Source organism: Priapulus caudatus, unplaced genomic scaffold (genome assembly GCF_000485595.1).
Source record: "Priapulus caudatus unplaced genomic scaffold, Priapulus_caudatus-5.0.1 Scaffold800, whole genome shotgun sequence".
NCBI classification, from domain to species: Eukaryota; Metazoa; Priapulida; class Priapulimorpha; order Priapulimorphida; family Priapulidae; genus Priapulus; species Priapulus caudatus.
Window position 1 is genome coordinate 1 of NW_014577861.1, and position 15,804 is coordinate 15,804.

The 15,804-nt window shown below is 41.5% G+C and overlaps 2 protein-coding genes across 2 annotated transcripts; one reads left to right on the forward strand and one right to left on the reverse strand.

The window, feature by feature from the left end:
- Positions 1 to 211: 211 nt before the first annotated feature.
- LOC106813615 (neuronal acetylcholine receptor subunit alpha-3-like) lies at positions 212 to 4,407 on the forward strand (the record flags this gene model as incomplete). The annotated part of the gene is made up of 2 exons (XM_014817798.1): positions 212 to 409; positions 3,779 to 4,407. Coding segments are annotated over 2 exons (827 nt in total), but the record flags the coding sequence as incomplete, so codon positions are not given.
- Positions 4,408 to 9,189: 4,782 nt separating this feature from the next.
- LOC106813622 (reticulon-4-interacting protein 1 homolog, mitochondrial-like) lies at positions 9,190 to 15,534 on the reverse strand. The gene is made up of 10 exons (XM_014817807.1): positions 15,374 to 15,534; positions 14,584 to 14,791; positions 14,086 to 14,237; positions 13,655 to 13,723; positions 13,060 to 13,233; positions 12,675 to 12,811; positions 12,182 to 12,365; positions 11,297 to 11,389; positions 10,536 to 10,675; positions 9,190 to 10,241 (listed from the first exon to the last, which is right to left on the reverse strand). Exons 1-9 carry the CDS (start codon positions 15,419 to 15,421, stop codon positions 10,559 to 10,561), a joined length of 1,182 nt encoding a protein of 393 aa, XP_014673293.1. The 5' UTR covers positions 15,422 to 15,534; the 3' UTR covers positions 9,190 to 10,241; positions 10,536 to 10,558.
- Positions 15,535 to 15,804: the final 270 nt, after the last annotated feature.

Genomic DNA, 15,804 nt, shown 5'->3' on the forward strand with positions numbered 1-15,804 from the left:
CTCTCTCCTCTCTCCCTCCCTCCTCTCTCTCTCCTCTCGCTATGTCTTCTCTCTCTCTCTATATATATATATATATATTTATGTAATATAATTAAAATCTATCCGCGTGCCCTTATCATAAATTCAAGCGTCTAACCCATATTCGCCGCATCGAAATGATCGCCGAGCGAAATGCAATCGTCTCTCCCACCTCTCTCTTCCTGTTCCGCAGGANGCATTCTCTACTACATGTACAACGTCATCTTCCCATGCATGATGATGTCGTGGTTAACTCTGCTCGTCTTCTGCCTCCCTCCGGACTCCGGTGAAAAGATAGCTCTCGGCATTACCGTGCTGCTCGCCTTCTCCGTATTCGTGTTGGCCATAGGCGAGAAGATGCCCGAAACTTCCAATTCAGTGCCACTCATTGGTAAGTATGGCGGTGGTGATGGCGGGGACGGTGGGGAGGCGGGGGCGGCGGCGGTGGGAGTGGCGGTGGCGATGGCGAGGCAGGGCAGTGGGGGAGGAGGGGGCGATGGGGAGGCAAGGGGTCGCGGGGGAGGCAGGGCGGCAGGGGTGGCGGAGGCAGTGGCAGGGTGCGCGGGGGGTGCGGAGTGCGCGGGGAGCGCGGGCGCGCTTATGTGTACCACGACCGGCATTCGTTGAACATACGAATGCATAATAAATAAATAATAATAATAATAATAATAATAGTAGTAGTAGTAGTAGTAGTAGTAGTAGTAGTAGTAGTAGTAGTAGTAGTAGTAGTAGTAGTAGTAGTAGTAGTAGTCGTAGTCGTAATAGTAGCAACAACAACAACAAAAAATAAAAATAAATATAACAAATATTATTATTATTATTATTATTATACTCGCACTCATCGAGTTTCCACATGCATTCAGGCTTATTTCATAATCTTACGTGAAATGACATAAGCTTTGTTTACGTATATACGGAACGCAAAGATTGGAAGAACAGCTTTCGTTTTTCCGTTTAACGTATAAGTTCAATGTATTTCAAAATACACCCCAGCGTATGACGTCATTGATGACGTCGTTGTGACGTCGACGTGTTCAATCTTGTTTGCCGGCTAACCGCATTCATCACGAAACAAAAGAACGCTCTTTTCCATCGCCCGCTGCTAACTAGGTTTCCGTCGATTGGCTTCCGCCTGTAATTTGTTTCGTGTTACTGAAGCTGCGAATTTTCTAGCGTCTATCGAATTGCAACCCAATTACAAACTTTGCTAAATACTAGCTATAGGCTATTTGGCATGAAGGGTCGTGACTCCATGAGACGTTTTTAACCTTGTTTCAATACACTAGAACGGCATTTATTTTCTTCCGCGTTCTGGAGAAATAATTATAAGAGTTTGGGTGTATAGAAAAGCCCGATTTAGATAAATATGTATACGATGTGCAATCGCACATTTCCTTCATCACTGGGAGGTTTGCGCTCGGGACAATTAAATTAAATCTATAGAAAAATCAATATATAAAAAAGTCCTAAAATATATTAAAGGACAGATACCGCAACGGATGCGGGAATTTCGAATAAACATGCACACAATTCCGACACCGTACTCATGTATAAGCGCATGCCTTATCGTATGCACTTACTACGTAATATTCTCCATATCAATACCGAATTGTAGAATATGATTAAAAATTTACGTTTCGGTAAATGTTTGAATCAATAGCTGTCGAGATCTACTTACGATTGCTTGAACACGACATCGCTGCTTGATTATTTTTAATCTGTAGCAACCCCCTAACCTAACCATTACTCCTATCCTAACCCTAAACCAACCCCAAACCCAACTCTTACCTTTACCCTAACCCTAACGATAACCCCAACCTTAACCCCAACCCTAACCCAACCCTAACCCCAACCCTATCCCCAACCCTAACCCCCAACTCTAACCTCAACCCTAACCCTAATCCTAACTCTAACCCCAACCCCAACCGTAATACTAGCCTTAACCATCTAGATTAAATATCACTCACTATTGGTCGGCTGGGTGATTGACAAGTATGTATATTATTTCTAGCCGTTCCAATTTCCTGTCAAAGCAACATGTGCTTTGTTTAAGGGTAAGACGATTTATACTGTAGGACTAGCATCGCAATATATGACGTAAGATCGACTGGTGGAAAAAGCACGTGCATGGCAGCCAATTCGGCTATCTCACTCATATGTTTCAAATGTTAATGTCCCTCAGTACTTTAACCCGGGAATTACTATGGCGCACGAACAAATATCATTAAACGGCTTTTTTGCTGATTAAAATGCGTGCGAAAGATCGAAGAGAATTGATTGCCGCGGAAGATAAACAATAGACATTCGATTACGATATTGGCACTATAAAAATTTGCATTGAAATTTGTTCGACTACAACGTGACTGCATCTACAGTATAATGTTAACGATAGCAATTACGCAAAAAATCTATCAGCGCTGACAAATACGGCCACAAATTAAAGTAGCTATAGTGAAAACAATTAACCAAATAACATAAAAAGCACAACTGATTAAGGGTCCGAAATTGTGTTTTTTTAATTTGAATATTTAAATGGCGTGTATTAATTATCCTTGTAACGACGAGGCGACGCGGTATATTTTTCGTTCAACTTGTTCTGTTCTCAAACAATTTGCGCTGAACGACAGTTAAATTCAGTGTCAATTTTAATGACATTGACATTGACTGTAGCCGCGCGCGCGTATATGTATATATATATAATATATATATATATATATATGTGTGTGTGTGTGGTGTGTGTGGTGTGTTGTGTGGTGTGTGTGTGCTGTGTGGTGTGCTGCTATGCTGACAGTGTGGTGTGGTGCGCGGGTGTGTGTGTGTGTGTGTGTGTGTGTGTGTGTGTGTGTGTGTGTGTGTGTGTGTGTGTGTGTGTGTGTGTGTGTGTGTGTGTGTGAGCGCGTGTATGCGCGCGCATGTGTACGTGCGTGCGTGCGTGCGTGCGTGCGTGCGTGCGTGCGTAGCGCGGTTTACCCGCTATATCGCAATTCGGCAGACGCAGAATTCCCGAACATCCATACAGTAGTCACATATCCTCAACGAATATCGCCTAGCCGCTTACAGAACAAGCAGCTGTTTCGCATGCCGACACTTAGGCAAACTAAATCTGCACGCAACGTACATGGTGGCTCTACATCTACCTTTACATATTAAAGGTAAACAACACATCGAATATCGGTCGATGTTATGCAACTATACAGAGGTGTCCCACGCGAAACACACGGCCCAGTTTTAACAACCGCGCGTATATACCATCCAAGATAATCCATATTATACGCTGGCTAGCCGTCTAACCCATAGAAATATATAGAGACATTAGTAAAATAGTCTAACTCGCATATTATTTCTGTGGTATAAACGCAGATTTTTTCCACATTACCCACACATTAATTCTCCTCTCGTTTCCTCCGCTAGGGATCTACCTCACCGTCGCCGTGGGAACACCCCAATATATCAACCATGATTATCCTCTATATAAACGATGATCTCTCCCCACATTGCTAACACATTAATTCTCCTCTCGTTTTCTTCCCGCTGCAGGGATTCAGCTCACTGTCGTCATGGGGATACTCCACTATACTGACCAATCTCTACATTAGTTAGTTAAATCCTTCCCGCGGCTATGCGGTGCCTATCTCCGTTTCAGTAACCCTGAGGCCCCGCAGCTGCTTTCACAGTAAATGCTACAGTAGGGGTTAGTCCACTGGTAAAAGCTCTACATTGCTAAAAAATTAATAATTCTCCTCTCGTTTTTCCCCGCCAGGTATCTACCTGACCGTTGTCATGGGGATGACGTCGGTGTCGGTCGTGATGACAGTGCTCGTGCTAAACTTTCATCACCGCGGTCCGAGCCGCAAGCCGGTGCCGGGATGGCTTCGTGGCCTCATCCTCAACCAACTCGCTATGCTAGTCTGCTTCAAGCCGTCGTATCAGCCGCGCTACAAGTCGCACCGCGATCTCTTCTACGCGCAGAACACCAGCAACGCCGTCAAAATGACGATCGAGAACTTCATGGACGACTGTCGGCTCGACTGCAATAACGGCGACTCGCCGACGACGGCGACGACCGACTGCTACAACGGCGTCGCCGACGGGAAGACCCGAAACGGCAACAACACGAGAAACCGACAGAAGAGCGGAAGTGGCGGTGGTTCGCCGTTTACGCAAAGCAATCGGCTTCAGGAGCAGATATTACGAAGCTTGCAGATACTCATAGAGAGGCAGCAGATGGACGATCAGATTGCAGACGTTGTTAACGAGTGGCGACAGCTGGCGCAGGTCGTCGATAGGTTCCTGTTTTGGATTTACCTGCTCGCGACGCTGTCGTTCACGATAGGACTGCTAGTGATAATGCCATTGACGAAAGAACCGTTCGATCCGAATAAGAATTGAGAGGAGCGGGTCGCCTTACCGTGTTATATGTTATATATATATCATATGTTTTATATATAATAAATAGATATTTATTAATAGATATTATATCAAGTATATCTACACGAGGTTGAAGTATAAGAGGCACCGTATTCAACGACAGTCTACACAGCAAGTGTGATAGGTAAAGATCCAACAGTAGTCCAAGTATATACTATAATATCAATATCACATATACCTATATAACTACCCTATCTATACTACTACTATATATCTACTATAATCCATGTACTACCCAATTATACTTATTCATTTGCCCTACCACCGGGAAGTAACTACACCTCCAATACCTATAGTACTTCATATCCTCCACAATCACCCATCCATACAAGATATCGTCAGCCCTCACTGGCTATGTACCCCATTCATACCTAAATATATAATCAATATCGCCCGAACCGGCACTATATAAATCTAACTAAATATATAAATATATATATATTTACTACTAGAAACTTAAGTGTGCTGTGGAAACGGCGATAGAATAGGAGGATGTTAATTCTTCGTTTAAGAGACAATTGCATTCATTCTGTCCTTGCTGGTATTCGCTAGTTAAACATCGTATACGCGTGTGTATAATTTCTATAGGATATAGGATTCTATAGGATTGTTATATATTTTGTTTTTACTTGAGATTTTCGCAGAGGTGTAATTAAGAGTCCCACGTGTAGTTCAATATAGGGGGAAAGCTTTTTGCACCGAAATGAAACGAGTTCACGCGTAAGGCGACAACGATCGGACATGTGACATGACATACGACACATGACACATGAGACATATCTATGCGTAGGAGTAAACGAGGCACACACACGCACACACGCACACGCACGCGCACGCGCACGCACACCAAAACCTCCCGACACGATCTCTAGTCGACCGTACGTCATCGAACGAGTTTTCTGAACGCATTTTCGCACACGATCACTTCGACTGAAATTCGGCAATTCGGCAGCAAATTTCCGCCACTCGCTAACGCAAATCATCGCTCGAACGGATCTTAATCCCCGCACACATAGAGCAGCGTCTGGGCGCGAGTGCTGCGCCCCCGTGCGGTGTCGAAGGGAAATACACGCTTCAGCTCGCTACAAAGCCTTTAGTCGATATGCATTAGCATGTGAGAGGAGCATACGGATATTGGCTCCTACGCTTACATCGGCTGATGCACTGAGATAAAGACGATCTATAGAGGTCCGTGTGCGTTCAATATACGTACCTATGACTATTAATGCGGTCCCAGACGCAAAATGCAGGCGCTTCTCGGAAATTGGTGTTGCTTGTGACCGCGAGAGAGAATTTTGCGAATTTCGTTGACACTTAGGATAGTCTCCCCTCCTGTTATTCTCAGATGGGGGGGGGGGTGATTCACTGTTGAATACAGCGAAGTCGGGTTATTTGCTCAAACAAACACGAATTCCGCGCATGCGGAAAACTCGCAACTTCGCAACTTAAAACTCACCATATTTACCTGAAACTATCAATTAGCAACGGAAATTAGCCAAAAACTATCAATTAGCAACGAGGAAGGCAGGAATCACGGTGTCACATTGCCATAGTACGTAAATCCATAGAACAAACTAAAGTTCAGGCATAAGCCACTACTAGGTTTTGACGTGTAACAGAGCCATGCACGCGTGGCAGTAATAGGTATGAGAGCCAGCCATGCATTTGGATCATATTGACCAGCATTGCCATGAGAACCACCGGCAGCGATGCATATATCGATTTAATCCCCCTTTTATTTGAACTGGCTGAAAGGGATGTTTTAGTAAAAATTCTAAATGGAGAGAGCGAGAGTACGTGTGTTGGGTGAAACCTATACACGATGCGTATCATGCATATGCGTTATTCGATTCCAGTTTTCCTCGCATCATAGTTTTCGGTGCTGATGGATATGAATAAATGTATGTATTTGAGCGAAAGATATGCGCGTGGGAATACCAACAGCCACGTACTAATGCACGAGCGTGAGTGATTTCTTCTCCCTCAACCTCTACTCACCTAAACACCCTTTGTTGCCTATTTTTTACTTTAAAAGTAAGTACTAACGGGATTAAACGTATAGTCAAATTCTTACCTGATAAGATTGTTTCTCAACTAGTTAAAAATCCAAAAAACCTGGACGATTTGATATTATGATCCTGACATTAATTGCTTGCTATGGACTATGTATGAGTCACGAATGTATGTTTACATCGAACAATATAGTAAAATAGGAAGTATAATGCAGCAATTTAACCATAACAAGTGAACAGAATTACTTAAATTTTGTGAAAAAATGGAAATATTTTTTTAACTGTTACTATTTACGGTGACGTAATCACTTTAAACTCCATAACTCATCTACCTAGAGTAAACTTTCTATTAGGTCAACTGAATGCTGACAATTACGGTAGTATTTAAAGGTGGAAACGTGACTAAAGTAAACTGGACAATCACTCGTTCGCGATGTGCCGGATAGAAAACGCGATAGACTTTAAGAAGCGCATCAAAACCATCCCGTGATCGCTATGCCAAGATTCCAAGAAATGGTTCAATTCCACGGATCACGTTATACATGTATACCGCCCTATTTTTGCCTATTCTAACGTCAACACCAATAGCGACTATTGTCTGACATTAACTAGGCGTAATATAAGTAACCGACTGTGAAGTATAGGATATAGGATTATTAACAGACCGTGGACATGGCGATATCATTAGTATAAACAGTAAGTTAGTAGTACAGTCTCTATAACATTTAAAAGAATTCGTATTTGTACGACTCCCATGTCAACGTATAGAAATGTGATTTTAAACGACTATATTATATATATATATAGGCATTATTTATCATATTATCGACATCATAACTATGTCTTTCTAATGAGCAATTTCTGCGAATATTATATTGCTTTTGGGTAAACATACGTAACACATGCTAACCCTATGTCCACTGCTGTGTTATAATCTGTTAACATAGGTTGTTAGAACAATAGCACGTGTACAAACACACTGCTGTAACATAGTTGATACGATAATTACGATTTTTTTTGTATTTAAAACATCTCTCACTGGGAATGTAAATCGTGTTTATAACATTCCATCGTGCGCACGATTAGACCGTGCATTAATTAATGTATTTGCATTTTTAATGCGCACGTGGTACTCTCTACGGTAACTACTCCGCCTGGAGTTTCTAAATCTCCGTTAGAAAAGTTCTAGCTGTCATTTCTCTCATTCGATAGATGTGAACAAAGTTTTCAGTGTAATTTTCGGCATAACCAGCGTACTTGGTATTACAGTAAACAAGAAGAGCCGATATATAACACAATAATATACACAGTACAGACGCCAATTAAGTCTCTGCACACAAGACTTCTATACAGTACAGTCCACAGACAACTACTAGTCCCAGATGATGAATCTTTGCGGTATATATATATATATTAACCAGCAGGATTCGCTAAGACTGTGCATCAAAGTCGTCTAGGCTTGTCACGTTGGTCGTGATTAAAATCGATCATAAATTACGGTGCGCTGACTATCTGTCCGATTTCTCATGTCAGTGTTTTGTGATTTTTTTTTGCGATTCCATCCATTCCCGTGATTACTTCGATGAAAAGTTAAGAAGGTCCTTGAAATTGCCGGCCGGTAATACTTCTTGTACTCTGGCACGATGTCACTAGCATTCAACTGCTACATAGGCTCGATCCAGCCAGTTCTAGAGTCCAATGAATATATAGCAAGAGCAGATAATAACCCTGGGTTATTATCTGCTCTTGATATATAGGGATATTATTATATATATATCAGGAGTAGATAATAGGGAATTCCCTATTATCTACTCCTGATGTATATATTATATATATTATATTATTAGGGATATATGGTGTGCAAGATGAACTGGATGTATAAGATACTGCATAAGTACGAGCCTATCAGGTCATAATACCACGAACTCACCTAACCACGCGATATCTCAGCTCAGCGCTCGCTGTTACATAAGTGCGCTAATGTTACACGTTAAAATAGTGTACGATAAAATAGTGTACGATAAAATAGTAGCAAATATAGGCTAGTTCTATCGATGATCATTATCAGTTGTTGAATACAACAACGCATTGTATATACATTGAAGAGGAGCATGTTGGCTTTCTTGTATGCGTATATGCAATGTAAAGAACGGTATATGTAACATAGGATGTCGTTATGAAGACGGGTCCGTGCTTTTGTACAGCACGCATGCACTGTACAATATACCTATTATTATTATCTATAGAAGCTACGATACGATTGTGTGCATGTGCGACATATGGTTTGGCTATTTTAAAATCAATAAACTATTCATCTATTTCACTAAAAACCACCAAATATTTTTTTTACTAAAACTTTACAAACCGTATTATCTTGAAAGGGCATAAAATGTCGATCGCAAATCACATGGTTTGTGCACAACCGCAAACATTTTCTCGAAAACCACTTAGAGCTCAAGTAAATTGCTAGGCTTAGCTAGTATTATGCAACATTTCTTAGTTTACCTAAATCCTCTAATTGATTAAAGAACAAATCCTCTAATTGATGAACATTCCGATACTTATAAACACCATCGGGAAGCGAATCGTACGAGAAATAATCGCTAACAATTAAAAAGGATATAGTTTGGTTGTAATTTCAGGATATGAAGTGCATTACCAAAAGGGGATTCCCGCATTGAAAATATTTCCTAATTTCACGGTGTGCGCTCGTATAAATACTAACAAACTATTATCTATTACGTTATTTATTGTTGTTGCATTTATAATCCTACAACACAAAAACATATATCACGAACATAAAGTTGAGAATGACATGTTTCCTAATACCCACTCTTAATTCATTACAGGTGATGAAATGCATACATACATTCTGCCTTTGCTTTTGAGCTGTTACATTTCTCAACACGAGACACGTACTAATTATCAACATTACAATTATAAATAATTTGCCTAAAGCGCTGCGCACATATCGACGATGATTATAGATTTCCGAGCTGTCACAACTTGCGTAAAATGGCATCAAAATTGGCCATATTTTTACCAAGATTCAGCATCATAATAATTACATAAAATTAACCAAAGTGTTGCAGTGATGCAGCGGCTGATAATCTTTTTCTGATAATTCTGAAACTACAGAACACCTTCAATAGCTCGGATTACTATAACTATGCTATTCCCATGCCATAGAACAATGAAACAAGTGTTGGGGGAGGGGGGCAATATGTTCAGGCACATCTAAGGTTGCTAATTTATACAAGTAATTTCTGGCCACACTAAAAGCTATACAGAAACTATCACTGTACAATGATACAGACGTCACATTACTGTTTATCTAGGCTTGTTGTACAGAGTGACAAGGACACATGGCCGTACTCCCTTCTCTGCTGATGTTACCCTATATAATAATTTAAACAAATAAGAACAACATGAAATATTGTTTTAGGTGTTATTTCTCAATATTTTCTCTCTAGTTCTGTACATTACAAAGACTACGAAATCGTCTTGAGCAGCGTCAGTTGCAACTTTCCGAGCGGCTGCCCGTGTTAGCTGGCGTCTACTAACCTACACTCAGGGCCTGGATGACAGCTCTTCAGTATTCCACTCTGCACTTGTTATTACATGTTGATGAAACTACAGCAGTAGCTGACACGCTGGTAAAAGTCAGAGCTTTGCTAACCTCGCTTCTGCATGATGGTAATAGTGTGATCAGTCCTCCCTACTATTATATACTGGTAATAATGAGCAGCCTGGAATGGTACTCCGCACTTCAACGAGACGGTACTGGAAGAAAAAAGACAAAAAAAACTTATTCAGTATATCCCTATTTCCTCTATCGCGATTTACATGATACTTATAATGTAATAGTGGCACTTTACGCAGAAAACGAAGGAAAGAATTTATTCTATACATGCTCGCTCTGTTCTACCCAGATTGTCCACGTTTTTGTAGCACCTTGATTAAATTAGAATATTTATCATTCAGAATTTAAATGTCTGGTCACAACTCTGCAACCATTTTTTCGGTTAACTGAACTGACCAGTAATATAAGCTGGCTGGATCACTAGTTGCACTTACCTACACAAGGCTACAGGCCATCACTAGCTAGTTCCTGCTACATCAATGACAATCTTGCCCAGCAAATGTCCTCCTGTAACCCTTTCATATGCTAACGGAAGCTCATCAAATGCGTACACTCTCTCCACATTTGGGCTAATCTACAATTAATTAAAGTCCCTATTAGTAGACGTGCGACTCAGTTTCACAAGTGTCTTACAGCACTGTGGCGCCATCGTGTGGCCATAATACAGAATAATTGCACAGCATGTGAAGAATATTAAAACACGTTGATTACATTACATAACAAATAGATAGATACAGTGGCGTAGTTAGTAGAGGGAAAAGGGGGCCATGGCCCCACTGTTGATCCGAAAGTTAAAAAAAGAATTGTTCTACTAAAAAGAGAATTGTCGTAGTCAGAATGAAGGCTGTACTCAAAGGTGCCTCAAATACCATCTCCTGCGATTTACATTTTCAAAATTTTCTGGGGGAGGACCCCCATACCCCCCCCCGCCTGTTTTGCACCCGCCTCCTTCGAATCCTGGATCCGCTACTGAACAGTTACATATCTTGGGAGCAGAGAACAACAAACAAAAATATCGCCTTTCTGCACGGCGCCCAAAACAAAGATTGCAGAGAAGAGAAGTGGGGGAGCGTAGGGTGTGGAGAGGGAGGCGGAGGAACCATTAAAATCCACTATTTTGCGCAGTTTGCTGTTTCTGGCCCCCCCCAGTTAAAAAATCCTGGATAGATAGACAGTAAAAAAAGAAGCACTGCACCTGATGCTTGTCTATCAAGTCAGCAACTGTAGATAGCGCTTTTCCATGAGGCTGAAAGAATGCCCACTTATAGTATTTGCCTTCCATCAGCCCCTGTATATAAAAACATATAGACAAACCTGGTTACTAATGCCAAATAAGAAATCTGCATTTAATCTTGTACAGTCAGTACTAAGACAACGATTAAAGTTAGTTCATGTGATCTATTCTCCCAAGAGGCAAGATAGATATCAATATACTTAGACACACAGCAGTGGTCTAGTTTTCGAACTTCATGCATTGTCATGCATGGCGATTCAATACTATTAGCAAGGATTCAATATGCTTTAGTTGGAACAGTGCAATGAATAACATACAGTCAAGCCTGTATACAACGGTCACTCAAGCTGAGAGGGTCTATGTCCCCCGGGGTACTGCCAGAACGTACCCTGGGTACGGTCTGGTATACCGGAACGTACCCTGGTACTATCTAATATGCCGAACCGTACCTCGCCTACTCCACTAACAAGTCTAGGGAGTCGCCTACGCCTACTCCCTAACCCGAACCCTAATCCTAACCCTAACCCTAATCCTAACCATATCCAATAGTGACCAGGGTACGTTCCGGCAGTACCCTGGGGGACATAGACCCTATGAGCGTCACTCAATGTAAATGCTAAAAATTCAATTATATGCAGGTGTCTGTTCTATCGAGTTAACCACTATCACAAGTTTTGACTGTATGCACACCACTGCACTCTAGCGCCATCTACTGAAGAAAATAAACTATTATTTAAAAAACGGAAGAATCGGCACTGATAACGGAAGGTAGGATTTCCGGCATCATATAGCTCGATGCTTCTACCTCGTTAGCTGCTAATTACCGAACGATAACAAAATCAATACCTGCAGTGTCTTAACTCCTAGAATACTACAGGCTGTAGCAGAGCCAGCTATCAGACCTAGCGAGTCAGTGCTGGACAACATGGGCGTATCAATACTGATATATTGACTGTTGTTCCACGACTTCAGCACATTTATCGCCTGAGCATACTTGCCGCTGCCGACATTATGCAGTATCACGTCAAAGCTGGCATGGGTAAGAAAAACATGCATCTACTTAGTGAATAACTTCAATTTGTCTACGAGAACAGAATATTTTCCCGAGAGTAATAGTTATATAACCAATCTGCATCTGCAATTTGTGATAACAGTAACTGGAAAATATTCAATTCATCTTTCGAAAAAAGGAATAATGATAAAGTTGAACAAAAAATTGATATAGCTATTCACCTTTATGGGACATAGCAATTCAGCTTTCGAAAAGATACTAATCATAAAGCTAAACAATAAATTGATATAGCTATTAATCATCATAGAGCCACACACACACACTCACCCCTCGTATTTCTTCAGTTCAGTTTCCACATGATCGCTCTCGTAGTTGACGATGCAGTCTGGTCCCATGCTTGCGACTGTGTCGATCGCAGATGTCGAACACAGGACAGTCACATTCGCTCCCCACGCTTTCATAAGCTGCAAGAAACATTACGCACTGACAGCAAACACGGAAAACGTATATCTTCATACCGAACGCATCTTAATTAACCAGTTATGTGAGCTACATTCCATGCTTTTGCTTTTCCGAGTTGCTTTTAATGGACAAGGGGTAAACAATATGATGCATATTACGCAGACCACTGTGAATATATCTTGCCTTGATATAAATATCACTAACACATCTATGAACATCAGAACTGCACAGTAACACCTCACCTGCTCACCTGTATAGCAAAGTTGCCTATCCCGCCAGACCCTGCCAATATGAGCACTCGTTTCATGGGCGTATTTCGCGGGTGAAGGCCTCCCATTGTGCAAAGGGCTGACCAAACCGTACATGCCACGTAGGGAAACGAAGCGGCGTCAACGTGCGAAAGGCTGGACGGTTTACGTGACACCTGAGAGAGAACGCGGAACATTGTCACTCATGGGTAAACCTCAAAGCTCGATAAAAACAACGACCACACTCAAATTTCCCAGCGGCATTGAGGGCATTTGCCATTGCTCTCCCTACTCGGAACAATGCCTATAAAAATTGTACAGTACTAGCATGAATAAACTACCATGGCTGCTTTTTCAGGTTTGCAAAAAATAGATTATTTAGATTTTCTACTGGCTGATTCTCCTTATATAGTTATAATAATATTTATTATTTTAAACAATTCCTTCAAAATAAGGCCTGAAATGGATCCAGATAGTACAAAATAACAAAAATCGGAACCTGGGTAAGCTTTAAACGCCAGCCTTAGAATACGGTTCCAACCAAAACTACCTCTCACTTCCAAAAACCTCAATAAACCCTGACATTGAAAGATTTACCGCCGATGCTGCTGTGAGGACATAATCAGCATGCGTTCCGGGCCTGTGTGCTGCGACTGCGCTCCATACCTGAGAGAGAAACCTGCGGACACTGAATATCTCACACATGAACAGAATACACAGTTATCATAATGATATCAAATTAATGATCATCTAGAAATGATGAACAAAAATGGAAATAAGTTAGCTACGGGGAAAGACACCGATAGCACATTTGTAAAAAGTGCCCCAATTTCTCTTAATATATCAAGCAAGTGACACTGATTATGAATATTATTAAAGCCATTATGAAAGCAATACATAGGTGCTAACAAAGGAAATCCACTTTGTGCTTGATATTGCAGCCAGTGTACGCAACAAACAACTAAACGTAAATGTCATGTATTTGTCCACCGATGGCCAGAAGGTCTCGCGACAGCATACCCACGTACCTCGTCTCCAGGCCGATAGTTTGTCACGTTGCTTCCCGTAGCAACAACGGTGCCAGAGCAGTCCCTGCCTGGTGTCAGGGGAAGCTCCTTGACACTACACGCCATGCCGTCCATCTGCCGCATGGTGTGAATAAGCTTTCTACCGTAGCCACCTGCTTAATGACATTCCCAAACATATAACTTACTTAATGTGGCACAGGAAATGTAGTTCAGAATTAGAAACAGTACGCTATACCTGGAGTAAACTAGCTAGGCATAAGGCAATGATTATAGGAACATGTACATTCTATAGACATTGAGTGTATAGGCGTTTCCTCAAAATAGAAGGAATCTGTATAATTGACTCATGACACCAAGAAAAGCTGGGTCACCCCCCTATATGTTTGTAGCTGGTTGCAAACATATTACATTAATGTTTTCGATAGTGATTAAGCACACAGAGTTACCAGGCGTACAGGAGATGACTCTCCCAATACCTTAGCATGTAAAACTACAAACCTGTCATTTTGATGTCAATTGGATTGACACTTGCAGCAGAAACTTTTATTAGAACATCATTAGGGTCAGTTATGACCGGTATCCTGCCATCAACTGCCATTTGCATGCTGCCTCCATATTTATGTACGGCCCAGCTTCTGCAAGTTTGATTACACGCCGAAGAACTGCATGATCTATACGAATGCCGGGAGATGCAATGCTCAGAGCCCTGAAAGTATACAAGAAATTGATGCCAATGAAAGCATATTTAGTATGGTGGTAACAAGTTGAAAATCCATAAAACAAAATCCAAAATATACGACAAAAACAAAAATGGCAGTGCAAGTTTATTTGTGTTTTATTAGGCGTGTTCGGCGCGTCGGCGCCTTCTTAAGCACGGGAATTTAGGTAGTCAATCTCGTGCATGCAAGTGGAACGATGTCGATAAATATCGGCATCAACAAACTGATGCTGAGAGGGTCTATGTCCACCAGGGTATACCGGAACGTACCCTGGGTACAGGGCAGCAGGCCTACGGCAGTACCCTGGGGAACATAGACCCTATGAGCCAAACTGATCAATGTTGAAAGTAGCTCTAGAGTACTATAGCCCGCTTACCGTTGCCGCAGGCCTGCTGCAACTGTACGCGGGCTATACTATAATACTAGAGCTATGTTGAAAGTCTCATTCTTCAATGATGCTGAACGGGGCTGAATTGGGAGTGGTAATCGGGAACAGAAAAGACACATGAAACATTTTAACGGCGAGAATGCCAACAACAATTAGGCCTATTCTCGAATTCTGTATTCACCTTCACTAAATTTCTAAATAGTCGAGTAGTTACAATGTTTTTCGCCATTCTATCAACAAATGTTATGTTATGTTTAGCTCCAAGAAACGGTCTTTGCTAGGGCTAGAAGACGTGTGTATATAGACGTTAGTCGTTAGTCACACAGCCTCTCTATGTGCGCAGCCATGTTGTTTGGTATTATACAGTGGCGCCACCATGTACGAGCCAGGAGCACGAAGGAATGTCGGAATTTTCCGAGCGAATATCATATTTCGCGCCACCAACCCGATACCCGATACCGCACCCCATATTTAGAAGCCAATACTATAAAAAATAAATCAAATGCCTTGCTAGATTATGTACATTTTCTTTGCTGTTGGCGGGCGCTAGTGTTGCGATATATATATATATAGCCCCAATGCCAGTAGAGAGCTCATACTCAGTTGTAGTTA